Genomic DNA, 14,538 nt, shown 5'->3' on the forward strand with positions numbered 1-14,538 from the left:
GGGACCATCAAGGGAGAAGAGCGGAGCATGGGACCCTACCCAGAGAAACAGTGATGCCAGAGATGGAAGCAGAGATGGTGACGTGGAGAGATGGAGCAGCTGGGAACTCTAGACCCAGAGAGGGATAGGGGCTGTGTGCTGTCGACCAGGGGGCAGGCTTGTAGTGTATACCCTCTGGTTGGTTGATGATGCATGGAGGGGATTGTAACCATGGCAATGTAATGATATACAATAGTATGAATGTAAAGCTAATATTCTCCCATGTAAACTATCACAATTCACAATAAAACAGTTAAAAAAAAAAAGAAAAGAAAAAGCAGAAGTAACCAAGACCCTGCAGAGAACATGGTTATAAACAAGGTAAGCAAGAAAGATTAGAGTTGCTGAAAGACTGCCCGGCTTAACTCTGAGCTACCTAGCAGGCAAGGTGTAAAGGGAACATAATATGCTACATGGCTTTGATCTGTGATTAGACAATGCTTCTTAGTTCTGCAAGGAAACCAAGCTTGTCTTGGCACTAAATCTTAGAAGATTTTATGATTCTCTCAGGGGAACCTCACCTACCAAAAGTGAGGAAGAAGTGAGGAGGAAAGGAGAAAAGAAAGAAGCCAGAAGAGAAAGAGGAAAGGAAGGAAGGGGAAAGAAACAAAGGAAGGCAAGAATCAAAAAACCAGTGTGTGCACATGCACAAACAAGCAGTCCCTCCCACCTGCACTGGTTTCAAGAGTTTTACAAAATGTAGAAGCAATTTTATATAAGGCTGCTGCTTAAAACCGACCTGAAGATACCATGAAAATGCTCCTCAGAGAGGGCAAGTCTGCAGCCAGTGGAGAGCACACTTAGTATGGTGAACAGTGGGCTTCCCCTTAGCCAGCCCTTCTCCTTGCCAGACGTGAGTCTGTGCTCATCTCTCTTCCTCCTGCAGAGCAGTGGAGCCTCAGGAACCTCCAGCTCAGTTGTCCTGGGCCCCTGCCCCCACCCATGTGGGGAGAGCCAGGTTCTAGAGAGGCACAGGGCACTTAATTCATGGCTGGTCCCCTGCTAGCCTAACACATTGGTTGGCTTTGGTTTTGAGCCCTGTTCCAAGCTGGCACAGACTTTCTGTTTTGTTTAAGGAAAAGAAAACAGAGTAAAACCCAGAAGGAAACACTTGGATTAAGGGATGCCTATTAAAAACATGTGTGAGAGATCCAAATACGGTAAAGGGGGGAGGGAAGAGAGAGGAGTGGGCTTTAACTTTCTACTATAAATCGAAAGCAGGGACTGGACAAAGGTGCAAAGCACTGAAGCTTGCAAAGCTAAAGGTCAAAACGGAACGGCCTGATTTGGGCTGGACCCTCCTGGGCTGGAGTAGGCCACTCCACTGCCATGCTCCTATCTGCTAAGCCCTTCACAAGGCCACATCTCTGTCTCTGATGATTCCTACTGCACTCTTCACTCAACCTTTAAGGCCCAGCTTAGGAGGGCCAGAAGCATCCCTCCCTTTCACACATAACCAGCCTCAGGTGTCCCAAGCCCAATCGCCTGCACTAGAGGCTTACACCCAACTCTGTTCCCAGGATCCGGGGAACTGATTCCAACCTATGTCACAAGGATTAATGCAACACACAAAGTTGTACATAGAAAGCACTCCATGCTCTTGTTGCCTAGGACAAGATTACTGCAAGCGACGAAAGTGACATATTCTAAGAGCCAGACCCTCAGGAGAATGAAGGCACCACCTCCAGTAGCTGATGGTCTGTTGTTAAAGACACAGACCAGTAATCCCACACGCTTACAGAGGATTCAAGTTAGACACAGCCTTGGAACAAAGCCTTGTGCAGCAGCAATGGAGACACCTGGAACCGGGAGGGGCCTGGGCCCTGGGTCCCGGTCTTGCTTGTGGCTTCCTCTCCTGCAGTCCACCTCTCTGCCCCTGTGCACTCTGGGCAAGGCATCACCTCTTTAAATCTAGCTCAACTGCTGTTGGGGCACTTAGGTGTCACCTAACTTTCCTCAGCCAAGGCCTCTCCCTAAATGCTTCCCTCTGAAGCAGGGAACTGCTTACTACTCACCCAGCAGGAACCAGATCCTTATCTTTTTCCTCTCTCCCCACCTGCCTCCTCCTTCCCCTCTACTCACCCCATCCCTCTGACTTGATTCTGCTTAGGAAATTCCAGGTGACTCACCATGCACAATGTGTAATAACAGAATATCACCTGCTCACATCCCCTTTTCCTGCAAAAACAAAACCTGAGGGGGATTCCCGAGAGCCTGCCTCAAGCCAGGGGCTGAGCTGAGTCTCAACAGCACATTTAGGGCCTCTCCCCAAGTCACCACTGCTTACCAGAGTGTTCTATTACTGTGTCAGGAAGCTCAACCTTCCCAAGCCTGTGCCCCAGGGTGCATGCCTAAGTGAAGAGGAAATGAAAGCAGGAGCCTGTGTCCTCTGCTTTGTGCCTTTCTGCATCATCATTTCACAATTATTTCTTTTAAAGAAATCATCCGATGTTCTGAGGCAACTTCCCCATGTCTTTTTCTAGCAAGAGCTCACTGTGTTCAGTCTCCGTCCTACCAGTGTGGGGACATACTGGCCACAACGACGGAATGCACAGGCTGCCTCTGCACACTGTCTTCATGTCCCCACCTTTCATTTGACCTTCAGCCCACTGCTGACCAACTTCAGCCCCATCCCTCTCCCTGCAACCTACTTCTCCAAAGGTTTGCTCCAACACCTCACTGCAGCCCTGTCTGCAGAGTATGCCGCCTCACCCTGATCTCCAATGTCCTTCCTACTATCTATTTTACAATGTCCTACTTGTCCTCTAAGGCCCAGCACACAGCGGTCACAACCTCTCAGACACCTTACCCACCACACCCAGAACTTTCCTTCTTGGCATGGCAGGTCCTCCCTCCTCTGTGTTTGCTCCCCTGGCTCCTGGCACTCCGCCACACAGTTGGAAATGGACACCTCCAGCCAACTCCAGGCTGTGAATTTTCCCATGTCCACCCAGCTCTGCACCCTCAGTATTAGCATGTGCCTGGAACTCACACACATTGACTGAGAGAAAGAATAGAGAGAAGATGGTCTGGAAGCCTAGCTCCATGTCCCAGTGGAAGGTCATCTCTCCTTCCTCCAACCCTCAGAGCAAGTCATCAGTTCCCACTTCATGTTTCACTGTTATTTATCATCCCAATAAAGCCACAGCCACCCTGATGGCAGGGCCGGTGACTCCTCTTAGAGTCCCCCCACCTGGACCGGCACACTGTGAGATATCTGTACAATGAATGGCTGAAGAAGAGATAGGCAGGCATGAATCCCACCCAGGAGCCACACAGTACCCAAGGGCTTTGTTGTGGTTAAGTGCGTTGGATCAGTTCCAACTCATAGCGACCCTGTGTAAGGTTTTGGAGGAGAAACTGGTGGGTTTGAACTGCTGACCTTGTGATTCGCAGTCCAGTGCTGATCCTACAGCACCACACACTAATAAATGACCTTCTCTGAGCCTTGTTCTTCAGAGTGAGAAAGCGGGGAGCTGGTCATGCTGTAGACGGGAATATTTGCTCTGGATTCCAAAGGCCTGAGTTCCAAGTCAGCTCCCCCATTTAGAAGTCGTGAGGCCTCGGGCAAGTTAGTTTGCCAGTCTGCCCCTTGATTCCTAATATGGAAAATTGTACCTTATACAGGAGCCCTTGTAGCATAATGGATTATGAGGTGAGCTGCTAACCACAAGGTCGTCAGTTCAAATCTACCAGCTGATCTGCAGAAAAATGGTGAGTCTTTCTGCTCCCATAAAGATTTACAGCCTCAGAAACCCTGTACAGGGTCGCTATGAGTCAGAACTCACTCAACACACAACCACCACCACCACTACCTTATAAGTTAGCTGGTGGTACAAACAGTTAAGCAAGTCCTCAATTTCTAGCTGGAAGGCTCGGGGTTCAAACCAACCCAGAGGTTCCTTGGAAGGCAGGCCTGATGACCCACTTCTCAAAGGTCACAGCCTTGAAAACCCCATGGAGCAGTTCTAATCTGCATACACGGGGTTACCATAAGTCAGAATCGATTCAACAACAACAACAAAAACAGCTACCTTACTGAGTTCAAATGCACGAAGCACTCGGAAAAATAGCATTCTCAGTAAACAGCTGTGTTCAATACATGTGTGTCATCACCATCACCCTTATCTCCTTCCTTCCCAGCTATGGCCCGAGGAGGCTATGAGACTATTACAGCCAGTAGCCATGATGGGCTGGAGGTAGGTGCAGGAACTTATCAAGCAGAAAGGAAGCTGAGCCTGTCAGGTGAACGCCTCACTGTGAGTCCTAACTGTGACTCAGTCACTGACTCGTCCCCCGACTCGTCCCCCAATTCAAGTCCTCCCAGCAGACGTGTGACTAGCCAGGGAAAGGGGGCACCCATTCCCTGCCGGGCAGGCTTGGGGCCTATTCCGTCCTTTGAGAGAACTGACCTACACATTCCATCACTCAGAGGAGCAGGTCAAGGATGGGGCAGTGGGAATAGAGATGCGCCAATGAAAACTCAAGAACCCATCCCATTGTTCTCATCTACACAGTCTGGAGTGGAATTCACAGCACACCCTCCCCTTCCCAGGTCATCAGACAACTTTCACTGTGTTAGGTAGCCACCTCCTCCAAGCTGACCTCTGAGGTTTTCCAAGACCAGTACCTGCTCGAAGGTCTCAGGACTAAAAATGCTTCCTTGGTCACTGTGGGGTAAAACGGCTCAGAAATTAAATCAGTCACCCTCAAAGGCTCAGTGTCAAATTCACAAGCATGGCCTTGACTTTCTCAAGTGTGAACACAGCTTCTATTCAACAGTTTGTTTTCAATAACTCTAACATCTCTTCACATCAGGAATGTGAGCTGCCCCCTGAAAAGTCCAACCCTCAGTTCCTGTACAAAGCTCTCCTCAGGTCACGTCTCACACCGTGCATCTGTCAGTTGGTTTTACAAGGTTTTCAATCAACTCTCAACATTCCAAAGGAAGGATTTTTTTTTCACCCAATGCTATCAAGCCAGAGGCTGGAAACAAATGAACAAAAACCAGTCCAATTCACTTTAATTCAAGTAAAAGCTCAAAGATGAGCTCTTTCTATTCCTGATGCACAACGAAGTCCCAGCAACAAAGGCCCAAACAAAATCAAGCGCATATTTTCAATAACCAGAACATTTAAAAACAAAACTCTTCCCTGAATAAAAACGAGTCAGATAATTCTTTTGTTTTACAGCCCCTGACAGGTCCAATGCCGAAGAAGTCACCAATGATTGAGACAAGAGCTGCTTGCACCAGACTGGGGAGGGGGTGGGATAATCCTGGAACGTAAGAGCAAATCAGAGAGCTGACCCAGGACTCCAGCTACAGAGGGCGGTCCTGGAAATCGTGGTCCAGTCTCTCCAATAAATATGTTACTGCTGTTGAGTGCCATCGAGTTGGTTCCAACTCATAGCAATCCTGTATAGGGTTTCTGAGGAGCGACTGGTGAGCTTGAACTGCCAACTTTGCTGCTCAAGCTGATCTTGCAGTCCAGCACATTAACCTGAAGTGCCACATCAGGACTCTTCAAGATGATAAACCCAAAAAACAAGCCTAGTGCTGTGAAGTTGACATTTCACAGTGACCCCTATTGTGTTATAGAGGAAAACTACCTCCGTCAGGTCTTCTGGGCTATAATCCTTATGGAAGGAGATCACCAGGCTTCTCTTTCGAGGTGCCACTCAATGTGTTCAAGTAGACAACCTTAGGGTTTGTGGTTGAGTGCAAACCTTGTGCACCATCCACCCCAAACCAAACAAAAACCTATTGCCATTGTCGATTCCAACTCACAGTGACCTTACAGGACAGAACAGAACTGTCCCATAGGATTTCTACGGCTGCGAATCTGTATGGAAGCAGACTGCCGCATCTTTTCCCCAAGGAACCACAGCCGCTGGGTTCCAATCACCAGCCTCTTGGTTACCGCTGAGTGCTTAACCATTTTACCACTAGGGCTCCTCTTTGTACTGCGCTGGGGCCTCAACATGATAAACAGAGCATCTAAGTTTGGAAATGTGTTAACAAAATAACGCAAAGAGAAAAAAGAAGGGGAAAACGGACATTCACCAGCATGATTACCACAGTAAGGTATAGAATACGCCCGCAGACTTGCCTATCTCGGATCCACAAACATCAGAAGGAATGTAAAAAAACGAAAGCAACTACACGTTAGGGTACTGGGTTATGGGCACATTTGCTGTTTTAAAAATTCCTTTTATGTCACCGTTTTAATAAAAATGGCAAAATTTTAAGATGACATGTTCAGATAAAATCCAAATAAGTGTATATGGAACAAGTTTCTAAAAGTTGGGGGGCTGGAGTTTGCACAGCTGCTTGTGGCTTTGTGTCAAACCACACACGTATGCTTGGCTCACCACAGACCCTCTCTCTCGGGTGTGAGGTTGAGGGGGATACTCATTCATTCACGTCTAACCAGCACCCAGGAGAAATATAAACCCAGCATATGGTCACCTTTCCTGCCACCTCTGTGGGTGATCCCAGAATCACAGTAACTAGAAACCGGAGGGGCTGAGCTGGGACAGTGGGGGAAGGGGTGAGAACCTTACCTTCAGTAACCCCACACCTCCACCAGTCACCAGCCAGGGGTTACAGTCACATGGACAGAGATACACTCACCCAAATTATTGTGTGCTGGGGACATCGGGTTTGGAGATAGGTTTGGAGAACCTGCAAGATGAGACACAGTTGTAAGACTTTGTACAAGATTCTCACATGGATCATCAAATGACTGAACACGTCCATCAAGGTCAACACAGACCGAGACTCTGAGTCCCAGGAGAAGGCCTACCCCCATAACCTTGCCCATACGTTCTTTCTCTGCGTCTCAGTTTCTTGATCTGTGAGATGGAACGATGAACGGATAATCTCAGAGTTCTGACATCTGATGTCTGATGATCCTAACCAAGATCACGGCATAAGGCTTCCGACTTCTCAGTTAGGACAGGTGATGCCATTTTCCTTTAGCCTATTCCGCCCTGTTCATAAAACCTCCAGGAAAATAAAGGAAAGGGGAAAGGCCCTCACTCGGCTACTCAAAAGTCCAGGCAACCCAAGGCCAGCTTTCCAGAGAAGGAGGAGCTTGAGAGACCTCACCCACCACTGCTCTCAAGCGGCTGTTGCAGTGGCGCAGGCATCTGGAAATACCAATTTCCCACCCTTTCTTCGGGTTTCAGGAAATGCACAAACCTGCCTGAGAAATCCTGCTCAGCAGAGACTGACAGTTCATGTGAAACATCATTGTGCCTGTATAAAACAGTCCAAACACACCCTGTTTTTACTCTGATTTCTCTGTCTACACTTTCCATCTCCAGAAACAAACAAAAAAACATCCCAGGGCATCGGCCTTCCAAAAGGAAGAGTGACTTGTTTTCCACAAAGCAACAATCCTCTTATCCCTCATCTGTTCCTGATACCCACGTAGCTATAGGGAGTCTAGTAGTACCCTGGTGGCACAGTGAATTAAGCATTAGACTGCTAACCAAACTGTCAGTGGTTCAAACCCAACAGCTGCTCGGAGGGAAAAAAACAAAGCAGTCTGTACACCAGTAAAGATTTACAGTCTCAGAAATCCTATGGACAGTTCCATTCCGTATTGACATCACATGATCACTGGGAGTCAAACTGAGTAGATGGCAGTGGGTCTGCTTTTGAGGGCCCAGTAGTGGTTATGAATTGGGCTGCTAACCTCAAGGTCAGCAGTTCGAAACTACCAGCTGTTCCGCAGGAGAAAGATGAGGCTTTCTGCTCCCATAAAGATTTACAGCCTCGGAAATCCTGGACAGTGTCGCTGTGAGTCAGAGCCGACTCCACGGCACATAATCACCATAACTACAGACTGAAAGGTGGGGGGTTATAATCCACCCACACATGCAGAAAACAAGGTGTGGCTATCTACTTCCATAAAGTAGAGGCATCAAAAGTCCTCTAGCGGGCATTTCTACAAAGATATATATAAGGGACCACCATGAGTTGGAAGCAACCCAACGGCACTGGGTTTTTGTGTATGTGTTTTTTTGTGTATGTGTGTGTTTTTTTGGTGGGGAAAGGAACCTGGCTTAGTCACGCCCCCTGGTTCCACCAGTTCACAGTGCCTGAAACCCACCAATCCCTGCTGGCTGGATCTTGCATCTGGTCCTGAACCGTTCAGAGTGGTCTGTTTCTTCTCCCTAACTCAACTGTAACCTCCTTAAGGGCAAACAATGAGACACAGATTTCTTTTTCTCTCCCAAGAAACCTACTCCGTAAGCACATCACTACTGAACTGTGGCTGGCATAACCATTTCAACTTCTCTGAGCCTCAAGTGTTTGCTCTAGATGTAAAATAGGGATAATATCATCTAGAGTGTGGTATGTGAAAGTGAAATGAGACTGTATATACACAAATGCAGAACACTAGGCCTGCTACACAGTAACAGAATGAAAACCACCACAAAGAAAAGCCCAAACCAAACCATTGTCACCAAGCCCATGTTGACTCATCGTGACCCCATGTGACAGAACAGCCTTGTTCCATAGGATTGTTCTAGCTGTGATCTGTATGGGAACAGATTTCTTTCACAGCTCTGCTGGATGGGTTCAGACTGCCAACCTTCAGCTCAACAGTCTAGTGCAAACATCTGTACCATTCAGGGACCTACTGGTATGTAATGGTGTTAGGGGCTGTTGAGTCAGTTCCAACTCATGGCACCGTGTGTGACAAAGTACATGGTGTCGCACTGTGGGTTAATGCAATGTGTTAGAGGGGACACAGGATGGACACAGTGATCGATCCGGCAGCCCTGAGGAGACTGTCACACCTCAGCTGGCAGGGAGATCAAGCCCGGGAGCAGTTGGACTGGTTTCTAAATGGGCACCTTGGCAAGGAGAACAGAGAATAAATAAAACACCCCCACGGGGGCTGGCTGGAGTCCACATAGCTCCATCTCCAGTCTCCACTTTAGATAAATCACTAATGGTCACAGCAGGGCCCTGAGGATATGCTTACAGGATGAAAGGAAGAAGGGCGAAGGCACAGAGTAAAATGGGGCAGAAAGGAGGAAGAGAAGGGAGGAGAAATGAGAGCTAAGACAGTGGAAACTTGGCTGCTCTTCCCATATACAGAACTTCGGCTTTGGTCTGTTTTCTACATAGGGCAGCAAGGTGGGGTTACAAGAAAGGACAAGTGAGAAGCAATATAGCATCTGGAGATATGCTGTTTAGCTGACCTGCTCCCCAGGCCAGCATTTAATAGTTGCAAGCTTGTTGCGGTCACCCGGCATCGAACACAGAGAAGGTCTTCAATGCATTCCAAATGGGTTCACGCTGCCAGCCACTCATTCACAGGGAGCGTGCCATGACACCCAAGGTAGATTTCAACTGACTATGTTATAGTGTAGATGGGAGTCTGTCTTTCAGGAACTGCATGATCTCTTTTAGGCAGTGTGGAAGGGCAAGGCAGGTGGATTTGTATGCACAAGGCATGCCGCCATCACTGGAATGGAACATCTGCTTGGCTCCCTCCTCCTCCTCACCCAACCATACACAACGACATGCACATTCTATGTGGCAGCTGGGGTGCAATTCAAGAAGCTGCTGGTTTCATGCCAATTTGGTCCCATAACAAACGACGCGGGAAGATCTGGAGATGTGGCTGGAGAGAGCTGGGCCCGCAGGAACAACGTGGATCATATTTCACCACACACAAATCATTACACTTTCCATTAGCAAAGACCTTGTCTCGATCCACCCAGGCTCTCCTCTCATCTAGACTATTTCAGTGGACCCCTGACCAGTGATGGAACTCATGGTCTCCCATTAGTCTTTCTTCCCCCCTACTGCCAGCAACAGCTCACTGTGTGGCTCCCCAGTCTTGTGTAATACACCTTCCCATCTACCTCTCTGGAGGAGTCTGTCCCAGCACCACCGCGTTCTCCTGCCCACGCCCTCATGACTCCACCTGTGCACCTGTGCTGGGGTCAGAGCTGGCTGCCTCTCCTTCTGTGACCAACTCACGCCATCAACTATGACCAACTCACGCTTCTCCTCTATCCCCAGTAGCTGGCACATAGTGACTGCTCTACAAATACCCGAAAGAGGGATAGAATAAAGAAAGGAAGGGCAGGAAGAGGGGAGAGAGGAAAGAGGGACAGATGGGTAAGCAGATAGGCAAGACATTCAGTTACGTGCCCACCCTGCGTGACTCTCACCTGCGTCCATGCTGTGGTTCATCTGGTGGTCACTGGTTTCTCCATCTTCACTCAGGTAACCAGGAGGAGGGGTTTCTGGGAATCAGAAGGAAACTGGTTTGTTAAATGATCTCCACGGTTTGGGGTCTGAGAAACCATTTTGCAAGCATCACGCATTCAACCAGTATCTGATGCTCAGATGGAGACACTAAGGTCCTGACTGAAGGTCCTGGCTTCTAGGTGTTGCTGGTCTCATTCCTGTCAATCTCCCAACTCCCCCCGCTGACTGTAACTGTTTTTGTGAGCACCTTTCTCAACTCCCTGAGTCAGAAAGATTCCTTCCTAGAGCCTTCCAGGCTAATCTGTCCCTATCCTTCCAGGCCAGGCTTACAGCCCAATTGTTCTGGAAGACCTCTGGAGTTACCTCAGCCTTCACAGATCTCTGTCCTCTGAAAAGCTAGCTACCTGCTTTAAACCTGCCCTTTGGCCCCTACTATCTTCTCTTGTAGGAGCTCTGGTAGCGTAGTGGTTATTTACTGTCTTTTAAGGGACAAGTCGTAGCTCTGCAATTAGGCTGCAAGTTCATTGACAGGCAGAAACCATGTGATCTATTTCTCTGAGCCCCTACTCCACTCACAGCCTGACTCTGAGTTTGCCAAATGTGAGGAGTGGATGACTGACCTCGCTGCAGAGATCAGTCCTACCTGGGGAAGGATCAGAAAAGGCTGACAGGAGGGATGGGGCTGAGGAGCCCAGCCAACTCTGCCTGAGGCTGAGCCCAAGCACACTTTAAGTCCAACCTCAGCACAGTAAATTAATGCACGGTGCAAGTCAGGTCTAAGTTAGCGTTCTCCAAAAGGAACTCAGATTATTGTCCCAGCCCAAGTACTATCAGACCGAGTTCCCTAAAACTGGGAAGAATGGGGTGATTCACATAGTATTTGCATATAAATGAAGGGCTTCTGAAAAACAATTATCCTTGGCAGAGTAAAAACTCCTGAATTCACCCCCACCCAGATTGTAACCCATCTCCAGTAAGGCAGCACCAGCCCAGGCTTACTTACAGCACTGGCCACCGCACTTTGCCTGGACCTGGGTTCACCCCCCTGCCTCTCAGGCTTGCCACCACCCCTGCAGGCCCGGAGCCTGTCGGGGATCCTGCCGGAACACCAGCACCATGCCGCGAGGGCGAGGAGAGAAACACAGCGTCACAATTTCCGCTTCCAAAATAAATGATTGCACTGAGGCCGGGGCGGAAGGGTCACGCCGCTCCTCCGTGCCAAGAAAAGCATCATTAGTGAACGGGGAGCGGAGGCCATGGGTCCTCTCCCAACAGGGATGCGGTTCTGACTCAGGGCCCCGAAGGCCCAGCTGTGCACGGACAGGGGGTGACCCGGTGATGGTCGAGGGGACCCGGATGCGGGGGGCGGTCCGGAAACCAGTCAGGCTTACCTGGAATATTGCTCTGGGGTTCGATACCCGCAGGGAAATTAGTGTTTTCGGGGATGGAATGGCTGTAGTCATCCAGCGGGGGGAACTCGGCCGGGATCTCTGTGTGGCGGGGCACCAACACAGGAGGTAGAACTGCCAGGAGACAAAGCAGAGGCAGATAAGCCAGTGCCCACCTGGCACCAAAGACCCTGCAACCCCCAAACCACAGCAGCTAAAGGATCAAAAGGAAGGGAGGGTGCAATGGCCCATCAACTGGCTAAGAGGCCATGTACCTGGAGTCTCTACTCTCTGGTAGTGGTAGGGATTCACGCAGACCTCGTCCTTCTTCATGTTGAAGGCGAACTCACACAGCTCCATGGCCCGTAGCTCGTGGTGGCTGTGTAGGTCGGGCCATCGCCACAGACGGCAGTAGATGACATGGGGGAGCCCCTTCCGATGGGACACCTGCAATCGGCCATCCAGGGACCTGCCAGGGTGGAGTGGTAAAAACAGATACTGAAGTGTTTGGCTTGCCTTCTCTGAGGTCCTGCCTGCGTGCTTGCTGGCAGAGTCTCAGAAAGTGCTCCCTCCCTTCGTTTCTCTCAGACAGAGGTACAAGAGATCAAAGAGTCGTTGTCAGTGCTGGAAGGGGTCCCAGAAGCAGCAAGTAGAGGCCCACCCAGGAAAAAAGAAGGCCTCCGCGGTTGATAGAGTGGGTCCTGAACCCACCAGACCTCAGGGTGAGGGAGTTCTCCAAACCCCTGAAATGATGAGCATGCTCCCATGAAAGGGATGACACCCAACGTTTCTTGGAAAAGGTCCTTGGTACACTTATCTGATCCCAACCCAGGCAGAAGAAACCACCACAGAGATACCAGGAAGGGGGACACATATAGACTGTCAGGCACGGCCATCTCTAATCACCCTCAATCAGTACTCATCCAGGTGTTCCCTCCAGAAAACTCTCACATTACAACAGGACACACACATACACACACATACAGTCTTTTTTAGTTACGTGTCATGAAGCAGGGCGGGAAAGAGGGACATTTCAAGGAAATGCAAATGGTCCAAGTCTACACTGTAGACCTCTCAATGCGAAGGCCGCCTGCAGACTGACCCAGGTGTAACCTTCCACACCCATCTTCCTGAGCTATGGTCTAAAGGGAACGGCCATGCAGTGGGTGTGAGTCCACATCAGGGGTTACGCTGCAACCATCCCCATGCAAACAACATCCTGTATGGTGATTTGGCCTCCAAGCAGCTGGGAATGGCCCCTCCTCTCAAGTCAGGCCACTTGATCAGTCTGATGGTCCCCAACCACTTCTATCCCCCACCACACACAAAGATGGTGGCTTACAGCAAGACAATAAACTAGTTACTTCTCACTGTTGCAACATCAAAATTCCACCCTCAAAGCAGAGCTTGGGCCTCAGCAGCTGGTGAGGTCTGGAGAAGGCTACTTCTCCCTTCCAGACTTGAGTGGAGCCCACAGTGGATACAGGGAGAGGGAAGGGGCAGAAGACAGAGACATGCCCATTGACTGCGAGTTGATTAGTCACCAGTTACAGTGTAATGCAATTTCCCCCATATGTTATCCCACTTAATAGGCCTCATTTCCACACATGAGGGATTAATGCTCAGTAAGTTGTACAAGTTCTTGGAACCACAAAGTGGTAGAAGAGGAGAGATGACCAAGGGTTAAATTGCTAGCCTGCCAAGTTATTTCCTGGAAGCTATGTGAAAATATACAAGTCTTGGCCTATTTCTTTTCCTGTCTAGTTACCCTACAGCATGTATCACTCACCAAACTGATGTTTCAGGTAAAACATGTGACCCTAGAGAAAAACTAGAAATGTGTCTTCACATTATTGGAGTCCTGGTGTGGCGCTGTGAGTTAATGCGCCCGACTGAAAAGCCATTTGAACTGCAAGGTCGGTAGTTCAAACTCACCAGCTGCTCCTCGGAAACCTTTTAACAGGGTTGCTATGGGTCGGAAACCAACTCTACGGCACTTAACAACAACAATATAGAATGCTGTATTCATATTCCATAATACAAAATTTTATATACAGTTATTTCACCTTATTTATGGTAGTTAAGGTGTATAAAGTTACCCCAAACAGTGAATTAGTGAATACTGAACTAGCTTTGTTCAACCTCAGCTGGGAACATGCACGGGTAACGGGTACTCAATTGTCTTGTCACGCTGTGCTGCATTTATAGCTATGAGTGGCCATGTTTCTTTTGGGGTCACATATAAATTCTAGCAAGTAGCTGAGTGGCAAATACAGAGTCCACCTTTAATGAGGAGTGTCTTTCTCACAGAGACAAAAGACAATGTCTTATTTGAACGACGCCTATTCATTGTCTATCACATCAAGTCATATGATGGATTCTCTTTTCCAAAGATGGTCATAACATATCTCCCATCCCATATGCTCTTCTTACAAACTCTTCATCTCAACACTTCTCCCATCTTGATTGGTAGGTCTGTCATCTTCCCTTGAACCTAGGGGCCTTTGTGGACACTGACAAGCATAGTATAGAAAAATGATGCTATGTGATTTGCAAGGTTGGGATACTCCCTCTTGGAACCTAGCCATCATGCTGTAAGGAGGCCCAAGAAGCCACACGGATAGGCCACATACAAGGGTGCTTTAAGGAGTTCAGAGAAAAAAAAATCCATTTTCTTCTAAGTCCATTTCTCCATGAACTTCTTGAAGCACTCTTGTCTGGGTGTTCTGCCTGAGATGCTCATTTGAGGTTCTGACTGACAGTTACCATTCATCATCAGACAGATGAGAGAGAGGGTGAATCTTCAGGTGATTTCAGCTCCCAACCACAGAGCCATTGTGGAACACAGACAAGCTACGCAGGCTCTGC

The 14,538-nt window shown here is 48.8% G+C and overlaps 1 protein-coding gene across 2 annotated transcripts in view; it reads right to left on the reverse strand.

The window, feature by feature from the left end:
- Positions 1 to 14,538, reverse strand: part of SMAD3 (SMAD family member 3) — a 160,447-nt gene that overhangs the window by 20,613 nt on the left and 125,296 nt on the right. For both annotated transcript variants that reach the window (XM_006831509.1, XM_006831508.1), the window contains 4 exons: positions 11,946 to 12,139; positions 11,674 to 11,805; positions 10,243 to 10,317; positions 6,674 to 6,724 (listed from right to left, as the gene is read on the reverse strand). In XM_006831509.1, coding sequence (XP_006831572.1) covers positions 6,674 to 6,724; positions 10,243 to 10,317; positions 11,674 to 11,805; positions 11,946 to 12,139 — 452 coding nt within the window. The remainder of the gene's footprint in view (positions 1 to 6,673; positions 6,725 to 10,242; positions 10,318 to 11,673; positions 11,806 to 11,945; positions 12,140 to 14,538) is intronic.

The sequence above is a fragment of the Chrysochloris asiatica genome, unplaced genomic scaffold (assembly GCF_000296735.1).
Source record: "Chrysochloris asiatica unplaced genomic scaffold, ChrAsi1.0 scaffold00004, whole genome shotgun sequence".
Classification (NCBI taxonomy): Eukaryota; Metazoa; Chordata; class Mammalia; order Afrosoricida; family Chrysochloridae; genus Chrysochloris; species Chrysochloris asiatica.